The 25,699-nt window shown below is 36.6% G+C and overlaps 1 protein-coding gene across 5 annotated transcripts in view; it reads right to left on the reverse strand.

Annotated features, from left to right (window-relative positions):
• Positions 1 to 25,699, reverse strand: part of SPON1 (spondin 1) — a 784,537-nt gene that overhangs the window by 530,085 nt on the left and 228,753 nt on the right. For all 5 annotated transcript variants that reach the window (XM_074230135.1, XM_074230138.1, XM_074230137.1 and 2 more), the window contains one exon: positions 17,945 to 18,051. In XM_074230135.1, coding sequence (XP_074086236.1) covers positions 17,945 to 18,051 — 107 coding nt within the window. The remainder of the gene's footprint in view (positions 1 to 17,944; positions 18,052 to 25,699) is intronic.

Below are 25,699 nucleotides of genomic sequence, written 5' to 3' on the forward strand. Positions count from 1 at the left end.
CCAAATCTCACATTCTAAAGGAAGAAACAATATTCAAAATGTAAATGGTGTAAATGGAACACAATTTTGGAGGGAAGAACTTAGGGCATGGGAAGAGGGTTGAAAAAGACCTCACACAAAAGAATCTGAAGAAGGAAAAGTCAAGGGATCCAAGAGATAACAGTGAAGAGGGAGCCATCAATCCAGGGAATAATCAAGGGAAAGGAAAAGGTTGGAAAATGGAATGAAATATACAAGATACAGTGAGAAGGCCAGTTTTGCTAAATTATAGGATATGCGGAGGAGAACAAAGTATAAGACCAGGAAGGTAGAAATGAGTCTTAAGAGTTTAATAGCTTGGAGGATAGAATCATTGATTTAGTCTGGAAGAGGCTAATCGAAATCATCTAGCTAAATCTCTTAACTTGCAGGTGAAGAAGTTGAGAAACCACAGAAATGACATATAAAGAAATAGAGATATTTGATCTAGAGAAGAAAAAACTGTAAGTGTGGCTATAGAAAAAAGTCTGCTATAGGTCATATACCCTCTGGCTGGTCGGAGAAGATTATGAACTTCTTAGAATCATGTTGTTAAAATACATGAAATAAGATTTAAAAAGAAAGCCAACTATATTAATATGTAGTTAACCAAAATATATTTAAATATATCATAAATTATATATCAATTATATCTATATAAATATATATTTGAACATGTTATATATTATGTCATATTACAATATATATTTGAAGATATATTTAAAAACAAGCGCCCAGTTTAAGAATTCCTGCCTTAGAGTAATCTTTAACCTTTCTCCCTCCAGAGCCACCTAGAGCCACTAGTTCAATCAATTATACTTTAGGAGTCTCTTTCACATTCATTCCCTCTTCTCTATGCAAACTGGTTGGCCTTCTTTACTCTCACCTAATCTACTATAAAACTATTGTCTCAATTTCTTCAATTCTAAATTGAGGATAGAGGCAGCTAGGTGGCACAGTGGATAGAGCACCAGCCCTGGAGTCAGGAGTACCTGAGTTCAAATCCAGCATCAGACACTTAATGATTACCTAGCTGTGTGACCTTGGGCAAGTCACTTAACCCTATTGCCTTAAACAAAAATTAAAATAAAAAAAATAAGGATGATAATTACATCTATCTCCCAGAGTCAGTGTGAGAATCAAATGAAATAATATTTGTAAAGTGTTAGCTACCTACAATGCTTAGCACATATAAACTATTTTAAATGATTGTTTCATTCCTTCCTAACAGGTTTAATATTTTAATCCCAGAAAAAATTATGTGAAATTCTGACATTTTGAAAGTAGCAGCAATTTTCCTGGTGTGAGGTCTGTGAGTTCCCTTGCAACCTGGTTTAGTCTGTCTGGATGTGGCTACTGGGAATGCTACAGCTTTTTGAAGTCACAGGTGAAAGTTGAGAGCAAGGTAAAACCAAATGTACAGGAGCAACCATGAAAAGGGCCTCGCAGCCTTCACACTAAAAGTGTTGGTCCTCCTTAAACACCCCATACAGCCAGCTGGTCAAGGTTAGGTTTAAGATGATAGTTATTTTGCTACTTATACTTTCACTGAGATAAACTGATCACCTGAAAATCTCATCAACAAGCAGATTGACTCAGTTTCTCATCCTAAACACCTTCTCAATAGAGTCAGCTAAGTGGTACAGTGTATAGAGTGCAGACCTTGGAGTTAAAATGATTCATCTTCCTGAGCTTAGATCCAACCTCACATACTTATTGGATCCCTAAACCCCATCTGCCTCCATTTCCTTGATGAAGGAGGACAAAGCCAACCACTCTAATATCTCTCTGCCAAGAAAACCCCAAATGAACAACACCTTCTCAACCTCCTCAGTTGCTTCTCCCCTCTGAATGGAGAGTATAGCAATAAACTTCTCACTTTCCAGGTAACTTCATTCTCTTTCACTAGCTCAGTTTGGTTTCAACCCCTTGAAATATCAGGATCCCATGTTGCATATTCACTAGGGCTTCCTCTACTCCTTGCTTTGCCACTTCCTTTTGTGTAATGTCTTTCCCTAATAAATTATAGGCTAATTGAAGATAGGAGCTTTCTTGATTTCTTATTGATATTCCCAATGCTTAAAGGCACAGTGACACATAAGAAACACAATAAATGTTTGTTGAATTGGATTAAATTATGGAACAGGCAGCCTAAAGAGTACAATGGAAAGGGTAAGTACCTACAATGTAGGATGTCATGTCTAAATCGGGTTGATGGGAACAAGGGAAGTGGTCAGTAAAGAGGCTTGAAAAATAATAAATGAGAGGGTGGAATCTCTGGCTTATGTAAAGTAAGATGTGGCAGGAGTATGTTAGTCATTGAGGAATAAGTTCTGTGAAGAGTCATCCCTGGGTATCTTGTTAGAAAGATAAATGATGCCTATACCAGGACAAGGCAACTGCTGTGGAGCTGTAGGAGACTGGAGACACAAATATGGAGTGTAATGGAATGACTGCCCAGGATGCTAGGAAGCTCCCTTTTAACAAAAATCAAAACTATAACTACCAAATACTACTAAACAACTACTTTAAAACAATGAACTCAGTCACCATAAATTAATCATCCTTTTTTGAACTCCACACAAAAAAAAAAACATACTATCACATTTGACACCTATTGTGACCTTATAGTCATAGAACCAGAAACTGAAGTGATGAGAATCAGGGCTAAGGAGACAGCAGCTGGGACTGAACAATCTCTTCCTCTTAACCTGCTCCATTCCTTCTACCTTTGTCTCCCTATCCTGAAAAAAACCTCCCTCAAGCCTTTATTCCCTAACAATCACTCAGTTGCCAAATCTAGTGACTTTTTCTCAATTCTCATTCCCTTGGCTTCTCTGTTGCCTTTGCCACTATTGATCACTCTCTCTTCCTTGATATTTGATTCTCTCTAAATTTTCAGGATACCACTCTCTCCTAATTCTCCTCCTTTCGATCTGACCACTCTCCTTTACCTCCCTTGCTGAATCTTCCCCTAGATCACATCCTCTAACCATCCCTCAGGTTTTTGTCCTGGCCCGCTTCCCTTTTCTTTCTATACTACTTCAGTAGGTGATCTCTTTAAGCTCCTATGGATTTAATAATTTTCATGCTGATGATTCTCAGATCTACCTTTCTTACCCCATTCTCTCCTGACCTCCAGCTGCCTTTCAGACATCTTGAAGTGAAATTCCAACAGACAGCTTAAACATTCATTTTCTTTCCCTTTATATCTTCTGCCCCTCCTACCTTGCCTATTACTATAGATAGCAATATTCTCTTTCCAGTCTTGAAAGTTCACAATCCTAGAAGTCATACTGTTCTCCTCACTGTCTCTTTCTCACCATATCCAAGCCAAGACCGCTAGATTTGACCTTTGCAATCTTTCTCAAATAGAACACTACCATTCCTCTGCAGACCCTCACCATCTCATTCCTTCATTATTCCAATAGCCTGCCAGTGGATCTGCCTCACTCAAATCTCTCCTTATTTCAGACCATCCTCCATTCAATCACTAAAGTGATTTTCTTAAAACACAGGTCTGATCATATATCCCTCTTCTCAAATTCCAGTGGTTTCCTATAGTTCTCAGGAACAAATACAAAATGCCTTGTTTGATATTCAAAGCCCGTCACTGCCTCCTACCTTTCCACTCTTCTTACATCTCCCTGATACTCTTCAATCCAATGATGCTGCTTCTGGCTATTCCACATCTTGTTTCCATACATTTTCTCTGGCTGTCCCCCATGCCCAGAATGTTCTCTGTCTATTGAAGTGCCTGACTTCCTTTACGTCCCATTAAAATTCTACTTCCTGGGACAGCCAGGTGGTGAAGTGAATAGAGCACTGGGCCTAGAGTCAGGAGGACCTGAGATCAAATCTGACCTCAGACACTTAATATACCTAGCTGTGTGACCTTGGGCAAGTCAATTAACCCCATTGCCTTAAATAAGTTTTAAAAAATCTCACCTCCTACAGGAACCCTTCCCTAATATCTCCTAATTCTAGAGTCTTTTCCTCTTGTAATCATTTCCTATTCTATCCTGTGTAGAGTTTGCTTAGTTTAGATTTGTTTTCATGTTGTCTCTCCTGTTAGACTATAAGCTATTTGAGGGCAAGTTATTCTACATGTTTTTGTATCCTGAGTTCTTAAGACAGTGTCTGGGTCATAGGGCAGCTAGGTGGTGCAGTGGATTGAGCACTGGCCTTGAAGTCAGGAGGAGAGGAGTTAAAATTTGACCCTTAGACATTTGACTCTTTCTAGCTGTGTAACCCTGAGCAAGTCACTTAATCCTGACTATCTTGCATCCACTGCTATTTCCGGTTGTCCTAATCTATATCTGGCCTCTGGGCCCACATGATTCTGGAGGAGAAAGTGAGGCTGGTGACTTAGCACAGCTTCCCTCCCTCAAATCCAATCCATGTATTTGTCATGATATCACCTCCCCAATGTCATAGTCTTCTTTTAGAACGAAAGACAAACATCAATCATTCATGGTAGGTAAATAACAAATATTTATTGAATTGAAGATATTAGAAGGATGGAACCAGCAGAACTTGGAAAAAGGCTCAGATGGCCTATAAATGGCTAGATAAAGAAGGTCCTGCTGCCAGGGAGACTGGCAGACAGGCAGATGTACTTCCTCTCCCCAGGTCAGACCCTCAAGTGGAGAGCTTCCTCTCTGTCCATTTCAAAAATGTAGCTTTTGGAATTTTCTGCTTCAACTATTGGCTATAAATGCAGTGCTGCAATAGGCCTTCCCAACCTAAAATGCCAGAATAGTAAGCTTTGGAGATTGGTATAACAGGGGAGATAACTCAGCTGGGTCCTTTGGTTTTCCTTATAGATCAAAATAACTGGACATGGCCGGGCTTTCCTCTTTGCTCCTACAGTAGAAAGACAGAAGCCAGAGCTAATTTACCTCCCTTGGTGATGGGACAACCTATAGTTGACAGCAGCCCCAGACTTCTTTCTTTTCCCTGGCTTTTAACAAGTATAGACAGAACTGTAACTGTGTCTATTAGCAAGGGCTTGCCCCTTTGTGTTTGGGGGATGCTTTAGCTGCAGTCCCAATAAATTAGCATTCCTTAAGGGAGGAAAAGATGGACACAGATTGTTCCAGCAAAACATGAATTTACTTTTTTCAGATTTTTGCAATATTGTATTTAGTCTGCAAATAGATTAGCAGACCTAATTAAATAGCCTAATGACTGCTTTTGCACTGTGATAAAAAGTACTTTGGAGCTATTTAAATCATTTCCATTTACCACTCATTCGAGTCATTAAGAAGTATCAGTCACTAATGGTTTAATATCTTTTTAGTAATCAAGAAAGACTGAACTCCTAATTAAGCAAAAAAACCCAAACCAAACCAAAACAAAAAAGGACAACACCCAGAGGGAGAAGAAACTAGCATGAACAAAAGCATTAATAATAATAACCAATATTTTACATAGAGTTTTAAAGTTTGCAGATTGGCTTAGAAAATTATATTTAATCTTCACAACAACCTTGGAAAAGATATTCTGCTATTGACATCTGAGCTCTCCTCCTCATCCATGAAGTGGAGGAAAGTAGTAGTCAAGTGACTGGCCCAGGGCCACAAAACTAAGTACCTGAGATTGGTTTTGAATTCAGTGCTTTGCAGCATTTCAGGTTCAGGGTTCTAGCCTCTGCACCATTAATAGTTACCTTAGCTAGTGCTAGTAGTAGTACTGCTACTAGTAGTAACAGTAATAAACATAATATGGCAAAAGAAAGATGGTTAAATGTCAGTTTTAGAGCAGGAAGACACTTTCAAGGTCATCTGGCCTGAACCTTTCTTTTAGAGATGAGGAAACAGGTTCAGAGAGATAAGGAAATTTGCCAAAGTTCATGAAATTGGTCCATGGCAGAACAAGGATTTGAACTTAGGTCTTCTAAGCTCATTGCTCTCTGTGTTGTGCCACAGAGGCTCTTGCTAGGGTTCTAGGATTCTTTTTTCCAAATAAGGTGATGCCATTATATTCTACATTTCATTGCTCTAATTGCACCTTCATGTATATGAAAATTTAATTTAATTTATTCATTCTACCTAGAATGATCAGCAAAAGAAAAGAGGTAGAGAATAAAGATTTGCTGGTGTCCTTTAAATTCATCAGCCTGTTAAATCTAGATGCCTGCACAATTAGGCAGATAGACTGGGGGAAGGGGAAAACTAAATGTGTTTCTAGGAAAATTGACCCAATTTTGTTACAGAAGTTTCAGTTTTCCAGCTTCCTCTGTCAGTTAAAGGATTAATTCTTCTGATTACTAATTGTTTCAGGTATATCAGGCAAATTAAATGGCACTTTTACTTTCCTGGAGGTATGATTAGGTATAATTTGGATAAAATGGGTAATATATAGTAACACCTGTTTTAGAGAATGAGTCATAGAACTTCAGAAAGACCTAGATTATTTATTCCTACTAGGTTATAGAGATGAAAAAAAGAGATCAGGAAAGAGTCAGAGAATTGCCCAAATATACCCAGGGAATGAGTGGCAATGAGTGTTAAGATGAAAAGCCAAGTTTCTTGACTTTCTCCTTCCCCACCCTCCTCAAGGCTCTTTCCCACATAACCACATATCTCCCATTCATCGTTTTGACACTAGCTAATGGAATATTTCCCAAAAGTGAGAAGTCTAAAGATCTGAATATGATTCTTTTGAAGCAAAAGTTTCCATATATTATAGAAATTCTTCAAAGATGTTTTTTCCTAAATAACTGCCTTCTTAAATTGGTATATTGATCATAATCTGACCTTTGACTAATGAATTAAGTTCATTATAATTAAGATCCTTTCTTGACCAAGCTGTATCATACGTCATCATAGCAATGACTTTTGGAGATAAGGAGGTAAGTGGTCCCTGAAACTAAATTGCTAGAAACAGTGCTCTTATTTCTTGCATCAAAGATGAGATTTCTTGTCTACTTTTGAGTGGGAAGGAAGGGAAAGGGGGGGGATATACGGATCCCTTCTCACAATAATGTTAAATGCATAAAATAAAATATATAGGATTGCAAAGGAAACCAATTAGGTTGAAATATAGTTATCCAAAAAAGAAAAAAACCCAAACACTACTTTGTCTTAAAAGTTCACAAACCCTGTTACTGTTATAACTGTGCATAAGCAAGGTTGTTGATACCATATATAAAATGAAGTCAATAAGCTGTTAACAAAGGGTCCTCGGGGTATTTGCATAGTGAAGGACTTTATTACAGTTGTTCACAGATCATTTACTACATATTGGCAGGACCAAGGTTGCCAAAAGTCTAACCTTCAAATCAACAGCTCTCACTGCAAAAAAGTTCTCCTAGCACCCACAGGTCTTCACTTCTTTCCGGCTATAAATTCACACCTACCGGTCTGAATTCTCACATATAAAGCAGAGAGCAGAAGAAAAAAAGCAGACACTATTGCCCTAAGAGCACTGGTCACAGACCTGTTCATTAGCACCTTTAATATTGACCTGCTTGGTAACTTGCCACATTCTAAAGATGGATTTTGATTCAGTCTCAGGTTCAAATCCAAGTTCTTGTCCTTATGCAACCCTGGACAAGTCATTTGCTTTCTCTGAAGCTCAGTTTCCTTGTTTATTAAATGAGGGAGTTGGACTAGCTTTCTTATCATTCTAAATCTGTAATTTCTAAATGTTTAATGGTTCTGCTCATCTCCCAGATGGAGTCCTGGAAACATTGACATCTGAGCCCTCCTCCTCCTCATCCATGAAGTGGAGAAGTATTAGTAAAGTAAGGGAAAGAGCTCTGCATCGAGATTTCTTTCTCTGTCCCTTTAACCTCCTCTGATTGGTGAGTACCTGCCCAGAAGCAGCATTCAAAGAAGGGTCCAGCATAGCCGTATCCTCTTCTTTAGTAGCTTTGCTCCTCACCCTCCAGACTTTGCACCAACACACTATCCACTGAACCACCTGGATATCAAAACCTACTGCAAAATGTTACCTTCTGCTTATCTCCCAAATGCCACTTGGATTTTTTCTTTTTCCAAGAAAGGCAAAATGCATCTGACTTCTAACTGGAAGGCCAGCTCATAGAGCTGAAGCAAATTTGCTCAGTCTTGCAACAAAACAACGAAGGTCCTAATTGTCTATTATGTTTTGAATAAAACAGGAAATAATGTTGTAAGAACATAAAATGTCAAGATATTTAGAATCCTGGAGATAAGGAAATGTAGATTGAAAACTACGTGCAGGTTTTAATGGTCTTCTGAGTCCAATTGCTTAGTCTTGGAACACTGTGTTCCTCAGTGCTCCTGGGTCTGAAAAGTGTCCTATCAACCAAGTATTCACACTTGGCTTACAAGTTAGGCACAGTACATAAACACAGATTTAGCTTATCTGATCAACTAACAAAGATTATTATTACAGCAGTTTCTAAAAAAATACAAATAACTCCAGATGATAAAAATCCATCAAATGCTCATCCTGATGAGTCTTTGTAAAACTTCCAGAAATTTATTCAATCAAATATTAATTAAAGGTCTAATAAGTTCCAGGCACTGGACTAGATCCAAGGGATGCAAAAGTAAAGATTAAAAAATCCCTTCCCTGGAGGATTTGACATTCCGTGAGAAAAGCAACAAATACCCATGTAAGTAGAAGCAAAATGAATACAAAGTAAATGAAATGAAGGAGATTCATCATCTCCAGGTACCAGGGGCCATTCTGCAGTTGAGGTACACCTGGTTCTTTTGAGGCATTGCTTGTTTGCAAGGAGATTGAGAGAGCAAGGAAAGGAGAAAATGTCGGACAAACTAAAGATTAATCAAAAACTCCGATGTTTTTCTCCATCTCATTTCCTCCCTCCACTTTAGTCCAATGCTATTCTATCCTCTGAGCAGTAGACTTGACATTTTGACACCATCTACATACTCTCTGTTGCTACTTTCTATTTCCTGATCTTCTTTGGAAACCTTAAAATGTTACATTAAAATGTTGGCTACTATTATTTTCCTTCTTCCATTTTCCTCTTCTCTTGGTGTCTATTAACTTTGACGTAATCTGAATCTATCTCTCCTCTCACCATATGCCCCTCCCAAAGAAGTACAGGAACTACCTTGGATATTTTTTTCATGTTTATGTGTGCATTTGTATAAGTATACGTGTCCCCATTGACTGCATCTCATAAAGGTTTCTTAATTCTTATTGAGCTAACACAACCCAGCATCCAGTGATAATTTATAAAAGAATATGCCAATACATAGTAAATGATCTGTGAAGAATGTGTTTAAGTAGTAATTAATTACCCTTTTGCCCAAAGTACCTTTTTGTTCATTTTATAACAACTTCCCACCAAACAGAACTGTCCAAAAATAGAATGAGCAAAACCAGATGAAGGTGAATTCTTCATTGCTGCAGGTATTCAAGTAGAAACTAGATGATCATTCACCTGTCATGCTCTAAGGGAGATTCCTTCATTCAGAGGGTTTAGATCAGATTGCTTCGGAGTTCTCTGCCAACATTAACTCTGATCTCATAGGTCCTGTGAGGTCTAATTTCTCTATCACCATCTAGTTTTCTCTATCACCACCCAGTTTACTTTATCACCACCAGTTTACTTCTTTCCATACCACCCAATCAATGATAACTGGAGAAATGACAACTTTCACATGATCTCAGCATGGATAGGAAAGGAAATCAAAAAGGATAGAAAACAAAATGTTGCTGTGTTTTCTGAACCAGAAGATTTAGATTTTCTTCAACATGACCTATAATATTATCAAGTCTCAAGCTCAATGATTCCTAAGCTGATCTAGAAATTTGGTATAATATTAGCAAGGACTATTGAAATCTGCCCTTTTTGGCTCCCAAAAAAATCAGTATGGAATCAGGGAAGTTTGTTTCATTAGTAAAGTCAAATATTTCTTCAATTTAATTCAATAAATATTAACCAAATGTATACTACATATAAGGCTTTATGTTATATATACTTTGATGGAAGAAGGATGTAGAAAAATCAAAATGAATATAGTTCTGGCACCCATGGACACATACAATTCTAGGAGGCAAGATAGGGGTTTACAGATAAGTAGAAGCAAAATGAATATGAAGTAAATGAAATTATCATCTCCAAGTATGGGGACATTCTGCAGTTGAGGAAGACCAAGTTTCTTCCAGAAAATGACAATAACCTATAGTGAAGAGCATTAAGTGATCCACACTCCAATAGGTACAACCAATGGGTCATATGAATTCAGAGATGTGAGAAACCATATCTGGTTGAGGACCAAGAGGTATCAGGAAAAGCTTCATGAAAGAGGTAGCATTTTAAAAAGAATGTGATGGATGAATAGGATTTTCACAGATAAAGATGGAGAAAGAAACCAAATATTCTAAAAGAATAGAATTCAATGTGAAGAGAAGGGAGGAGAAGGAGGGGAAAAAATTGAAGATTGAAAATAAGAAAAACTAGCAGATTGGTTGGCTGATGCAATTTAAGAGTTGTATCAAATGATCTTTTGCCATATGAGTTTAGAAGTTATTAGGACTGGATTTGTCTTCTTTGATGTTTGTGCCTCTCTCAGCAAAATGAAGTGTTCTATAAAGGTGTATTTCCCTTTCAAGGGAGAAAGAAGGGAAAAGAGAAATGAGGAAAGAAAGAATCAGGAAAGTACAGGATAGCTTTAGGGAATGACAAATTAATTCAGTTTGTCCAAAATGTGGGTTATGAGTAGGGAAGTAGTAAGGAATCATGCTTAAAAAAGTACTCAGGACATACAACCTCAAATTGCTGTTTGGATTTATTTTTTAAAAAAACAATTTTCCTTAAAAAAACAAGAATAACTTTCCTTTAAGCATTTAAATCTTTCAAAGATTCCCTTTACAACAACCCTATGTGTGACTGAAGAGGGAGAGGAGGAAAAAAGACAGAAAGAGCATGAGTAAACATTTATAAAGTGCTGAAAATAGAAATAAAAGCAAAAAGAAAGTCAGTCTCTTCCATCAAAGAGTCTACTCTTTAAAGGTGGGAGACAACACATAAAAGAGAGATAAAAGTAGGTAGGAAAGGTGGTCCTATAGGGGCAATGTAAAATAGTCTGGGAGAGAAGAGAACATAAGTGACCTGGGTACTTCTCTAAGGGAGATTCGGGGTAGGAACTAGGTAGTTAGGTAGTGCCAGGGAATAGAGCACTGGACTGGAGACAGGAAAACTTGAGTTAAAATATGGCCTCAGGCCCTTAGCTGTGTGACCTTGGACAAGTCATTTAAGCTATGTTTGCCTCACTTTTCTCATCTGTAAAATGGAGATAATAATACCACAGGGTTGTTGTGAAGATCAAATGAGATAATTTTAGAGCCCTTAGTATAGCAGTAGGCAGATGGTAAGTGGTATATAAGTGTTATTCCTTAAATGGGATCTAATTATTCTTCTTTATGGCATAATAGAGGTTGGATTGTATAAATAACTCAAGACTACCACTGTGCAGAGCTGGTAGAGAGTCCCTTCAACTTCTTTGGCATGCCTTCTTGCTGTGGCTCATTATCATAAAAATGTTTCTGGTGCTCCAGATTTTCCTTGCCAATTCCAGGAGGAAATTCTCCAAAGTCTCTAGTGTGGCAAACTGGAAATAAGAATGCACGCATAGCATGTCCTCTCTATACAGCTTCTTCCCAAAGTCTATCTCCTCCCAGGGTCACCCCCCGGAGAGAGACTGGTATGGTCTCTATCTTCTCTGTAAATCAAAAGCTATGAAGCAGGTAATGTGAATATTGTCATCCTTATTTTGTGAATGAGAAAGCCAGTTCTCAGAGGGAAAAAACCATTTACCCAAGGTTACTCAAAACTAGGAAGTAATAAAGCTAGAACTCAAATCAGTGTCTTCAGAGCACAAATAAGTATCCTTTTTTTCCTTTTCACTGCTCTGTAAGCAACAGGAGCCCATTGTAGGCGTCTGATCCTGGAAATGGTGTGAGCAGAGCTATACTTTAAGAAGATTATTCTCACAGTATATCCAGGATAGCTTGGAGGAGAAGAATTCTCTCTGGGCCACTGGATTTTGCTGAAAAGGGTTCAGTTTATGCTTTCATTAGCCACAAATACAGCATCTGAGGAATGAAAAATAATCCCAGCATTCTATAGAAGCACAGAAATCTTTCAAAAGTGGCCTTCTAGAGATGCTTATTAAATAGAGAATGGCCGAACAAATTATGGTACAGGAAGATAATAAAATTTTATTGTGCCATAAGAAATGATGAAAAGTACAGTTTCAGAGAAATTGAGAAAGACTTGGATGAAATGATGCTGAGTGAAGTGACCAAAACAAGATTAATTTATAAAATAAAAACAATACTGTAAAAATCAAGCATCTTTAGAACACTCAAGGACTATAATCACTTCAATGGCCAATCATGATTGCAGCACACCAACAATATAGTGTGCTAACCCGCTCCTGACAGAGAAGTGATGGATTCCGGCTACAGAATAAGACATTTTTGTGGATATCACCCACATAGTAATAAGAAAAGCAATAAGCTTTTGTTGACTGTGCATATTTATTTTAAAATATTTTGGTTTTTCTCCTTTTTTCCAATGGGGAGATTAGATAAAGCACATTTTTAATTAAAAAATAAAAATGAGGGGGCAGTTAGGTGATACTGTAGATAGAGCACTGGCTCTGAGAAAGGAGGACACAAGTTCAAACTCGACCTCAGACACTTAATAATAATCTAGCTGTGTGACCTTGGGCAAGTCACTTAACCCCATTACCTTGCCCCCCCCCATAAAAACAGAAAAAAAAAAGAAAAATGGAATTCTAAAGTTGAGAATCCTTGATTTTCTATAATGAATTGATGCCTTAGCAATGAGTTTCTCGGTAAGGGAAAAAAACAGGGTGCCTTACTAATTCTCAGAAACAATGGGGTGATAGCAGTAGAGCAAGAATTCCTCAATCTCAAGGTTGGGTGTGATCCCAAGGACAGGGCATTCAATTTATTCTGTGTTTGTTAAGGATTTGAGAGGAAGGTAATCAGGATTAAGTGACTTATCTAGGATCACACAGAAACTAAGTATCTGAGGTCACATTTGAACTCATTGCTCTCCATCCACTCTATTCCTGAATCTTTTCTACAAAGAGTTTCTACACAGCAGTGTTTCTGTCTTTCTCTTATTCCTAGTACCTTCCTTCTGAGATAACCTTCAATCTACACACACTCTCTCTCTCATTCTCTCTATGCATACATACATACACACACACGTTTTTACATAGATGTTTGCATTTGTCTCTCTCATTAGAATGTGAGCCTCTTGGGGGTGATCAGGTTTTTGCCTTTTATTGAATCCATAGCACTTTGCGCAGAGTCAAGCAAAAATGCCTACTTGCTTAAATAACTGTTGAACACTGTCAGGATACCAGAAAGTCTAATTTTATTTCAAACAAAATGAATTTTATTTGGGATTCTGTGGGCCAAGTGAACCATCATTTATTATCTTTTCAACAATTTAGAACTTCTTTCCATTTCTCTGGAACACCAACTCAATGGATGCATCTGGAGAGATGATAAGCAAAGTATGCAAGAAAGGGTTAAAAGGATTCTTTATCTTTTTTTATCCTCCAGCAGCCTTTGAGGTCTTTGGGCACCTTCTCAGAATAATATTTTTAAATTCATAAACTAAAATATGTAGAATAACAAAATAAGCCAAAGACTAGTGAAAATTAAGTTGTAATTTTTCCTATCCAAGTTCATGGATCTCCTGACTCCAGGTTAAGAACTCCTGAGTTAAATTGCTATTGTTCAGTTATTTCAGTTATTTCTGACACTCTACGATCCCATTTGGGGTTTTCTTGGCAAAGATACTGGAGCGGTCCGATATTCTTCTCCAATTCATTTGACAGATGAGGAAACGGAAGCAAACAGTGTTAAATGATTTGCCTGGGGTCACACAGGTAAGTATCTGAGGTCAGATCTGAATTCACAAAGTTGTTTTCCTAACTTCAGACCCAGTACTCTACCCACTGCATCATTTATCTGTCCCCTGAGTTAAATGACTGCTTTTAAAATGTCACATAGTTTGTATCCTCACCACAAGCTAATCAATATGTAAAACACTATCTGTTTCCCTAGGCTCCTTAAAAAAGGCCTGTCTAGTTTTCTAGACTGCTGGCTAGGGAAAAACTTAGAATCCTAATTTGGGAGATGGTATGATGAAGTGAAAGCAGATCTAAAGATCTGAATTCAAATGACTGTCTTGGGTAAGACAATGAAACTCTGGACCTGAGGTTTGTTGGCAAATGTTTACAATTGCATGTCCAGAGGGAAAAAATACATATATATATGTCTGTATATATATATATATATATACAGACATATATATATGTATATATATGCATGTGTGTAGATATATCATATGAAGATATTCATTTAGATATATCATATACAGGTAACATACTATAAAATTTAATGTGTATCATTAACATTTTCTCTATCACTTTATAATGTTTGGCTAATTTAAGTAAAAGCAATCCAACAAACCCTGATTTTTTGTTTGCCTGTTACTGAAATGCAAATACTCACATCAAAAATTTTTAAATGTGTGGGATTTACAACACCCTTGTCTGAGACCCAGTTTTACTATTCATAAAATGAAGATATAAAGTCTCTTCTACCTCTAAATTCTGTAATCTTGATATTACTTTACAAATTCTTGTAGAAAATATTTTAAAGAAAATGGAACAAGATTTTAACTTGTTACATTCAATACAAACTACTCCTATTTACCACTTAGAGCTAAAATCCTGTACTTTCCAATATGCAATTGGAGCGGGGAAGGGGTGGAAACTTATTCTCGGCAGATTGATTTAAGGGAGGTGGCCACAGAGCAGTTACTGTGGCAGGAGAATTTAGACCAGATGGAGTTTTTTACTTCTCATAAGGGAGGAAACTTGTGGTGAAGTTAAGACCCAGGAACTTTATCATCCTAGTCTCAGGACTTTTAAAGTCAGAGAAATGAAAATGAAACAGGGCTTTCCTGACTGAGGAAAGCAAGACTGGAGGGAGTCAGTGAGATGAAGGCCTAACAGAGAGACCAGGAGGAAGACTGAGACAAACTTAGAGAAGATTTTTAAGAGCTAGCTAAACTGGTGTAAGCATAAAGAGAGAAAGCTGCAGATGCTCACTGAAGGAAAAGCAATTTATTCTGGCTTTTTTCTATGCCTACTGCTTGGAAAAATGAAAGAAATGCTGACAGTGTTAGCTCCTTATGCACGCATAGTACCAAATGCTGAATGACTAAATGATTGAGTAAATGAATGAGTGAATATAAAAATGGTAAAAGGAATTATAAGGGTGGATGAAGTTAAAATGACTTAATTAGTCCAGAAAAGATTCTCTGGCTTATACGAAAGAGTTTGGTGGAAATAGTTACTCTGAGCATTACCCTGAATATTTTTAATATTTGTTCTGTAGTTTCATTACTCCCGTTTAATAGATGAGAGAACTGCATCTTGGAGAAAGATTTACCTAGGACTACACAGTTAGTAAGGTAGAGCCAAGATTTCCATTGAGGCCAAACCTTGCATTCTTTCCTTTGTGCCACACTGCCTTCAAGTATTTAGTAGACACTTAAAAGTAAAGCTGTCTAAAGATATTATAATATATATTTTAATGAAACCAGGGAAAGTGTCTGTATCCTCTGACAACCCTTACCTTTAGTATGTAAGCTTCTTGAGGGCAGAAACTGTTTAATTTTCAATTCGTAGGGGCATCTATAGTAAAGGACTGGCCCTGGAGGACCTGAGTTCAAATCCAGCCTCAGACACCTAATTATCCAGCTGTGTGACCTTAGGCAAGTAACTTAACTGCCTTGCAACCCCCCCCCCAAATTCATTTTGTATCCACAGCACCCAAGAGATACTTAATGAATATTTCATTGATTATTTGAATTATTTGAATTCTTCAACAACAATGAAAGGAAGCTATTTTGAATTCCTGGCTCATTTATTCTGCCATTTATTAACTAGGGGATCTCAAATTCTCTGGCCCTCAGTTTCTCCTCTACCAAAGGTGGGTGCTAGACTAAATGATCACTATGATCTCCGTGCTAAATTTTATGACTAGAGTTCTCTTAGATCTCCCTCCTTCTGGCTCTACCACTATAGTTTGTTAACTCAGACCAAACAACCAACTGACTTCTCTACCGCCTAACGGCAACTTACACAAATTACAGTGAAAGTTATTTTTAAAAATTACTGAAATAGCAAAGATCCATTATGGAGTACCCATCTTTTAATTAGATTTGGTCTGTCATTCTAGCCTGTCAAGATTTTTTCACATCTTACCATTCAGTATGTCAAATTTCCCTACAAACTTTGTGCCATCTGCAGATTTAATAAGCATGTCATCTATGACTTTAATCAAATCATTAATATACAGACCAAGGACAGCTCCCAAAGGAACGCTACCAGACATGTCATTCCAAGATGTCATCAACCCAGGAATGACTATAGATTCAGGTATGGTCTTTCAGGCAATTAAACACACAAATAAATTAGTCTTTTCTAGCTTAATCTCTATTGCCCAAGGATTACCTGAGACACTGTCAGGTGTTTTTGATGAAATCTAAGTATACCACACCTGTCCAGGTCCTTAATCTACTAGTCTAATAATCCTGCCTGGGTTAGAGGGGAGGGTGAGAGATTGAGATCAATCTGGCATGAGTTTTGTCTGTTAAAGTAATAAATGCTCCCACTATCTCAACTACCCTTTTAAAAATATATTTTAAAATTTTACCAGGATTTAAAATTAAGTCACTGGTTTAATATCAGAGATTCCACCTCTTCCTGGCTTTAAAAAAAAAATAAACATGTTTGCCCTTCTATATCTCTGCTTTACTTCTCCTGTTCTCCAGGATCCTGGGCGTGGGGGGTGGGGGGATCACTTGAAAGTACTTCAGGAATGTCAATAAGAAAGAATAAAAAGTCATAATAAGGTCTGGCCTTTGGCACAATTAACAATTAGTTAAAGTTTATATCTCCTTTCTTTGCCCTTTTCTCCCTCTCTGCCTATCTAGTCTCTCTTTTACCTATAACTTATGAGTCATTTTACAGTGAATTGCCACGAAGTGTCACTCTGAATGAATTTAATGAGATAACCCTTCCCAAGAACACTTAGAACTATTTTTTAAAAGCATCTTGAGTCAGAGATAGTTGGGGAATTGGAGCCTTCCCTAACCTTTGGTTTCAAATGGAACATTCCAATATATCAGCTATGATACATATTTAAATATTTTTTCTCTATAGTTTTTTAATGACTGCAAAATGGTAGATTAAGAAATGGATTCTAGTATAAATACAAAATTAAAAATGAAAATTTTTCACTATGCTAATACCCCTCCTTGGACTCTGGACCTTTCCCTGGGTTTATACATTGTCTTCTAAGCATCTGAAAAAACTTCTTGACTTTTTTGCTTTTTGCCCATTTCTTCTATCTCCTTTGGAATAAAATGAATTTTTCTCCTCCTAGAGGAAATCAAACATGTCCTGACATTTGAAGCTAGTTATCAGACTCTCCTTCCTTACCCCACCTTTTCCAAGTATCCAAGTAAAGCATATTTAATTCTTTGAATCTTTGCCTATAAATGCATCTCTGTTTCCTATATAGTACTTTCCACTTTCTATTGAATTCCATCCAATTTGGCTGTCTCTCTCTTTTTGTTTACACTTAAGAATTACCAAACAAATCACCGAGTTACAGTCATTCATGTATATATAAAATATATATATATGTATATATATATATATATATATATGTATATATATATATATGATCAGGATGAGGTAGTTTTCTCAAGGTTTTAATCACACAATGGAGCTAATGGCTGAACATCTTAACATCAAGTGATAGCCAAGCCTCATTTGGCTTTTGAAGACAATTAGTTTAATCCAGATTTGGATAACTATGGAAGATTTCCTACCTGGAAAGTCCCAGCATGGTCTTCCTCTTTATCTCCCTCTTTGTTCTCTTTGAGAGCAATCAAGGTGAAACCCCTGAAGTAGGAGGGAGTAGCAGCAGAGAGAGTCACTGTGGAGAGAGAAGGAACACAGAAAATCACTACCTGTGGAACTAAATGACTTCTATTTCCATAACCCAAGAGTGTGACTTCTTTAGCTCTCTAGAGCAAAATCCTAGAAGCCCAGACCCTGAAGAGGCAAAGTTGGATCACAAATTCATAGTGTGGAAAAGGATGTCAGAGGTCATCTGCTCCAAACCACTCCAGAACAAAGAAATAATAGTATTGTAGAAGAAATTATATCTACTCCAGTATCTTCCTGTTAAAGATGAGAAAAGTGAGACCCAGAAAGGTTAAGCAACTTTATTGTTGTTTAGTCATCTAACATTTCATGACTCCATGGATCAACTTCTGTGGGTTTTCTTGCTTGGAAAAGACACAGGAGTGGTTTTACTATTTTCTTCTCTAGGTTTATTCAGGCAGGGGTTAATTGATTTTTCCAGGGTCACATGGCTTGTAAGTATCTGAGGTCAGATTTTGTACTCTAATCTTTCTGATTCCAGACCTAGTGCTCTATCCACTAAATCAGATGCCCTAGGGTCAAGAGAATTAAGTTAGCATAATAATGACCTATAGTTTCAGGTGCAATCTTTCCCCTCCCCCCAGATTTTATTATGTATATGCAAATTTCCACTCTTTTTGGTGCTGAAAAAGTTCAAAATACATTTTTTAAATGGTAAGTAAAATGAATAAGAGATTAGTTATTAAAGAAAAAAAGGATATAGCTGTAGAGTTATTGAGACAAAGGATTTGAAGCTATGGCTAAAAATTTGTTGAGAGGTGGTAAAATACTATAATATATTAAAGAAGTGCTTAGGAGAGAAGGGATAAATAGACTGACAATCTCACCAAGTATGGAGAGCAGGAAGAAATCTGTATTGATGCACTAAGTGTGCCATTATATACTTCCACCCAGAGACTGCTCTCTTCCAAGAATAGATCTTAATCCTAGGAAAGAAATTAAAACTTAAGGAACACCTCTAAACTCCAGGCTATAAGGGACAACATAGTATTCAATCAAAAATAAAGACTTTAAAAGAAGGAAAATGCTGTAGTGACAGAGAAGGAACTTGTCCTTTTTCAATTTGGAAAAATAGAATAATGTCATTCAGAGGAATAAAGAAAGGAAAAAGACAGGATACATATGAGTTTCAAAAGCTGAAGTTCTTCCTGAAAAGTTGGATGATCTAAGGATGAATCAGCTTCTTGTTCCCCAAGGAATAATAGAGACAAAATATATCTTGTAAGAGGGATCATCCCTACTTAGAGGCACAGAGGCAATTATTTTTGATGTTAATAACAACAAGAGACTTTTCTTTCCAAGGTCTGTATCCAAAACAGGAAAATATTCTAACATTTGTCAAATTTGGAGATTACCACTCTTTTCTGCTGATCCACATGGCAAAAATGTCTTTAGCACAAAGAGTCTAAGGGTACTGCCAAAGATTGTGAAGTAGTAAGCAAGAAACCTAAGAGGATGGGGCTACAGGTTGTTTGCTTCACTGCTGTCCTTTATATACAAAGGAAATCACAGAGGGAAACGACATGAGATGTGAAAATCTGACTAAGAAGATTCTTACTAAAAATGGAATTCAGATTCTAGACCATGGCTTAAAATGAAGGCATGATACACTTTTGACCACAAATAGAGTATACCTAATCAAGACTGGTAGAATGTGTTTTCATGGTCCTTAAAAATCTAATGACAAAAGACTTTAAAATAAAAAGGATGCAAGAATAAGAAAACCACCAAAATATATACACCAAGTTAGTCTGCCATGGAGAGTAAATACAATAAAGGAACAAGAATGGCATTTGAGACAAGAAATAAAATCCAAGTCAATATTATCTATGTACAAATTTGCTACATTTAGGCAATATGAGAAATTAGAAGTCCTAAAGTAAGCAACTAAATCTGTCTTTATCATTATCATAGAAACTTGAAGGGATGACATTCATGACTGGAATTTAAAATTCCTTATTTAAAATAAGCACATTTGGTAGGAATGGCAGACTATAGTCCTAGAAGACTCTATATTTCAAAAACTTAATATGTTTAATTTGGAGCTATTTTTCCCATTTTAAATATTTTGCTTTATGAGATAGTTCTTGGGAAATAGAAGGGGCAGGGATACATTGGTAAAGACAGGTAATTGTAAAAACAAAATGCACCAACAAAATTTAAAGAAAGATTAAAAAGGAGGAGGTCATGACTATATATTAGAAGCTACAGTTGTGAGAAAATCCAGGAAAGGGGCTTGGGATGAGAAGGGAAACAAGGTAGAGAACATTTGAATAGAGGTCAATGGAGGGAGACACAAAAGCAATTGTGGCTTTAGAAGACACTATGGACTCTGGACCAACAGAGGAACTAGATGATGAGGAATTGAACAAACATATCAAAAATTTGGCTTAGAGACATAATATAGCATTGATGGCTTACTTCAATTATTTAGACCTTATGTTGGAATGAACACTCTCTTCTCTGTCAAGAACAGAACAGCTAATAACTTCTTGACATCCCTTAATGACAATTTTATCCTTTTAAAACATGGAGAAACCAACGTGGGAAAAGTCTACTCTGTATCTCATAAAGAAAAATGAACCCATTGCTAAGGTGGAAATGATAGGAATCTTCTTCTATATGCAAGTGCTGCTTGTATGCTGCACCTTAAACTAGAAATATAAAGAAAAACAAAAATATCATTTTTGATGGCTTATAGTCTATCAGGGAGACAACAGGCAAACAACCATATATAAGATATCTACTGTATAAATTAGTAATCTAAGAGGAAAGGCACCTAGCAGCAAAGGAGACTGAAAAAGGTCCCTTGTAGAAAATAAGATTTCAACTGAGTCTTAAAGGAAGGAGAGCATAGGGACATGTAAACAAAAATGCATAGAGAACTCACAAGATAGAATATTGTATGCAAGGAAAAGCAAGGAAGTCAATGTTGTTGGATGGTAGAGAATTTTAAGAGGAGCAATATTAAAGAAGACTGAAAAAAGTAAGAAGTGGTCAACTTGTAAGGGATTTTAAAAGCCCAACAGAGGATTTCATTAGGGATATTTAGAGGTAATAGGGATATTCACTGAAGACAGTGGCCAATTTTATTTTAGAATTTATGAAAGAGAAAAGGAGGAAAGAGAAAATTGGCATAGCCTTTGCATACTAGATTTGAGTAGAACAGTTTTCAAAGGATTCAGAAGATTAGGAAAGATTCCATGGAGTAAAATTCTACAGGGAAAGTCAGACCATGAAGTCTAAGAAACTCTCAAGAATGAAATTCTTAAGTCTCAAAAGGAAACAATTCAAATGAGAAGGGGAAATAGGCACTGCCTGAAGAAAGAGAGGTGGATGTACAAAAATCATAATCAACTAAATAAATCAAGTAAATAATGCACTAAATAAAATGTTTACAGAGGGAGCAGCTAGGTGGTACAGCGGATAGAGTACCGGTCCTAGAGTCAGGAGGACTTCTCAGATACTTAATACTTATTTAGCTGCATGACTTTGTGCAAATCACAATTGACTTGCAAAAAACAGATGTGTACAAAAGATGAAAGCAAAAATGGATGAGATAAACATAAGAACATGACATTATTCTGTCAAAATCATGCCAAGAATGTTGAAGTTAGAATGGACTGAAATCAAGGCAAGCTAAGGACAACCAGGTTTTGCTAAAGCTATATTGGGGAAAAGAGGAGGATATATAAAGGGAAGGGACCACTGTCTGAGGTGATGCAATGATGCTGTCAAGAGACAGAAGGAAGAGTTCCTTAATTCTTGTTAAATTTTATCTTCTCTATCAAAGAAAATGACTTCTGTAATAGAAGTGATAGAAGAAAAATGACCACTACAGAGCTGAAAACCAAACTAAATAGGGAGATAGTAAAAGAACATTCAACTTCTGTGATGAATCTAAGTCACCTGCTCCAGATAAACTATTGAAAGAATAGGTGGGTGAAATTTTGAAATAACTATCAAGGATTTTTGAAAGAGAGATTGGGAGAAGTACAATAGGACAGAAAAAGGGAAAATGTCCCATTTATTTCACCTCCCTCTCCGGCTCCCTCCAAGCAGCAATTGGAGGAAGAGGAAAAAGTCAGTGAGTTTGTTTTCAATTTCTAGGGAAATGCTAGACTGGATCATTAAAAAGCAGGGTAGAAAATCTATAAAAGGAGTCGGCAAGACTTCATTAAGATTAGACCATGTCAGTTAGAAGGAATATAGAGAGAGCAGGGGTATGAGGTGAATATGATAGAAATTTTACTCTCATTAGAACTGGCTCAAAGAGGGAATAACATACACACTCAATTGGGTATAGAAATCTATCTTACCCTATGGGGAAAGCAGGAGGGGAAGAGGAATAAGGGGTGCTTATAGAAGGAAGGGCATATTAGAGGAGGTAAAAATCAGAAGCAAAATACTTTTCAGAATGGATAGGGTGAAAGGAGAGACAAAGTTGGATAAATGGGGACATAGGGTAGGGAGAGGATGGAGAGAAATACACAGTAATCATAACTTCAAAAACTTACAGAAAGTTTCTCTTCATTTCTCAAATATATAAAGAACTGAGTCAAATTTCTAAAAATAAGTCATCCTCAATTGGTATATGGTCAAAGGATATGAACAGCACATTTTTCAGGCTAAATAATCAAAGCTATCTATACTCATCAAAATGCTTTAAATCACTACCAATTAGAGAAGCACAAATTTAAACAGCTCTGAACTAACACTTTACACCTATCAGATTGGCTAATATGACAAAAAAAGGAAAATGTTGAAGGGAATATTGGAAAATTGAAACACTAATGCAGTATTGGTGAATTTGTATTCAGCCATTCTGGGGAGTAATTTGGAGCTTTGCCCAGAGGATTATAAAACTGTGCATATCCTTTGACCCAGCAATACCACTACTAGATCTGTATCCCAAAGAAATAGAACAAAGGAAAAGAACCCATATATAGAAAAATATTTATAGTAAATATTTTAGTGGTGGCAAAGAAATGGAAATTGAGGGAATGTCTACCAAAAGGACTGAAAAACTTTTGCGTATGATTGTGATAAAATACTGTATATACTGTGCTATAAGAAATGATGAGCAGGATACTCTCAGAAAAACTTGGAATGACTTACATGAACTTATATGAAATTAATAGAATCAGGAGAATGTGATTAACTGTAAATGACTTAGCTATTCTTAGCAATACAATGATCCAAGACAATTTTGAGGGATTTATGATGGAAGATACTATCCATCTCCAGAGAAAGAAATGATGGAGTCTGAATGTAAATCAAATTATTCTTTTTATTTACCTTCTTTATATTTCCTTTTTTTGACTGTTTTCTTTCATAACATGGTTAACAGAGATATATGCTTTGCATGGCTATATAGTCTATATCAAATTGGTTGCTTTCTCAACAGGGTGAGGGAGAGAGAAAGGAAGGAGAGAAAGAATGTACAACTCAAATTTTTTTAAAGAAACAAATGTTAGTTTTTACAAGTAATGGGGGAAAATTAGAATATTAAATTTTAAAAAATAGACCTATCAGATTACTCTCTGACATGGGGAGGGGGGAGGGAAAGGAAGGAGAAATATGGAACTCAAAAGCTTACAAAAAGATGAATGTTGAAAACCATCTTTGCATGTAACTGAAAAAATAAAATGAAATAACATTAAAAAAGCACAAAATAAGCCATGCCAGATACACCATTACCATTTTTTGACAAACTTAATAATCTTAAAAAAAAGGAAACATTTTTTGCCAGAGTTTATCAAGAGTTCAGTAAAACATATAGTAAAATATCTCATGCTATTCTTGTAGAAAACAGAGATATATAGACTAGACAAAATATAATTAGATTAATTTAGGGTACAAGCACATAACACAATATAGACATGCCTAAAAAAGCACAAGAATACACAAAGTTGCAGGTAGGTGGAGTAATGAATAGAGTCCCAGGTTTGGAGTCAGAAAAACTCATCTTCCTGAGTTCAGTTCAGCCTCAGATGCTTAGTAGCTTTGGGACCCTGAGCAAATTACATGACCCTATTTGCCTCAGTTTACTCCTCTATAAATTGAGCTGGAGAAGGAAATGGCAAGCCACTCCAGCATTTCTTCCAAGAAAACATCATATAGGGTCATGAAGAGTTGGGCACAATGATTAAACAATAAAAATATGCAAAATTGCACAGTAAAAACCACTGGACATGTATAATTAATGGGATGAGGAGCCCAAAGCTTAAAAATTTTGTCAGTGACACTTTTTAAAAAGAAGATAAGAATTGAATAAAAACAGTAGCACATATTTATACAAGGTAAATGGTTAAGAAATACATAAATTTGGGGTGGCTAGGCACACGGGATAGAGCACCAACCCTGGAGTCAGGAGTACCTGAGTTCAAATCTGGCCTCAGACACTTAATAATTACCTAGCTGTGTGGTCTTGGGCAAGCTACTTAAACCCATAGCCTTGCAAAAAAAGAAATACATAAATTCTATAATAACTAGTGACCCCATCCCTTCTCTACCTAGGACTCCAATTTCAGAGGCAACTTTGGTAGGTAGAAACAAAGGCAGGAAGGAATAAGGATAGAGATGGTGAGATCCACCACTTCTCCACCAGCAGTTCCTACTGATCCAGAAGATACATGATATAGACATAGACACAGACATAGACATAGATAGATATAGACATATAGATATGGTCCTTTATTTTGACAAAGACCTGAAGTTTGTTTGTGGAAAGGGATAGCTGAAGGTCTTCAGTTTTATGAGTTACTGGGAAGTGGTATAGTGCTCTGCCTATCAAAAATGTGGAGAAAAATCACAACAAAGCAAACTCAAAATTCACATTAAGTTCAAAAATTGCCAAATAGTAATGACTAGTTAATACAGTAGATAGTTTGACCTAGAATCACAAACACTTCAAATATGTCTTCAGGTGTCTTCATGTGATCTTGGACAAGTCACTTAAGCTCTCTCAGTCTGTTTCCTCAACTATAATATAAAGATGATAACAGCACTAATCTCTCAAAACTGTTGTGAGGATAAAATGAGATAATATTTGTAAAACACTTAGAACAGTTCCTTTCATATAGTAGGCAGTATATAAATACTTTCTTTCCTCTTTACCTTTCTCTCTACCCTGCCAATCTCATTGACAATGATTCAATGATGGCAGAAAAAAAGACTCAAGAATCAGTAAATGGGCTTTGTGCTAATTTGATATTTTATTGATGATTTATATAAAGGCATTGTTGATATGATCATGAAATGCACAAATGATACAAGTATGGCAGGTGCAATTGTGTCATTGGAGGCCAGATGTCATTCCATGAACAGATGATCCATTGGATGATAGAATGTTAAAAGAGTTTGACAGGGTCACATAACCAACAAGATGAAAGTCTAGCTGTTTTCTGCAATCATCTTAACCTCTCAAAATTCTTCAAAATAAGATTTTTATGCAAGAGGTAAAGTATTTCCAGCTGTCATCAAAGGTTAAGTCACCAAGAGCTCTAACAAGTTAACCTAATGAGTTAATAGGAAAGAAGACCGATCCCTAATCCCTCAGCAGCCCTAAGGTCTGGTAAAACTGAAAAACAGGACCCATTCTGAGATCCACTCTGCAATTCCCTTGCTACTGCAGC

The sequence above is a fragment of the Macrotis lagotis genome, chromosome 3 (genome assembly GCF_037893015.1).
Source record: "Macrotis lagotis isolate mMagLag1 chromosome 3, bilby.v1.9.chrom.fasta, whole genome shotgun sequence".
NCBI classification, from domain to species: domain Eukaryota; kingdom Metazoa; phylum Chordata; class Mammalia; order Peramelemorphia; family Peramelidae; genus Macrotis; species Macrotis lagotis.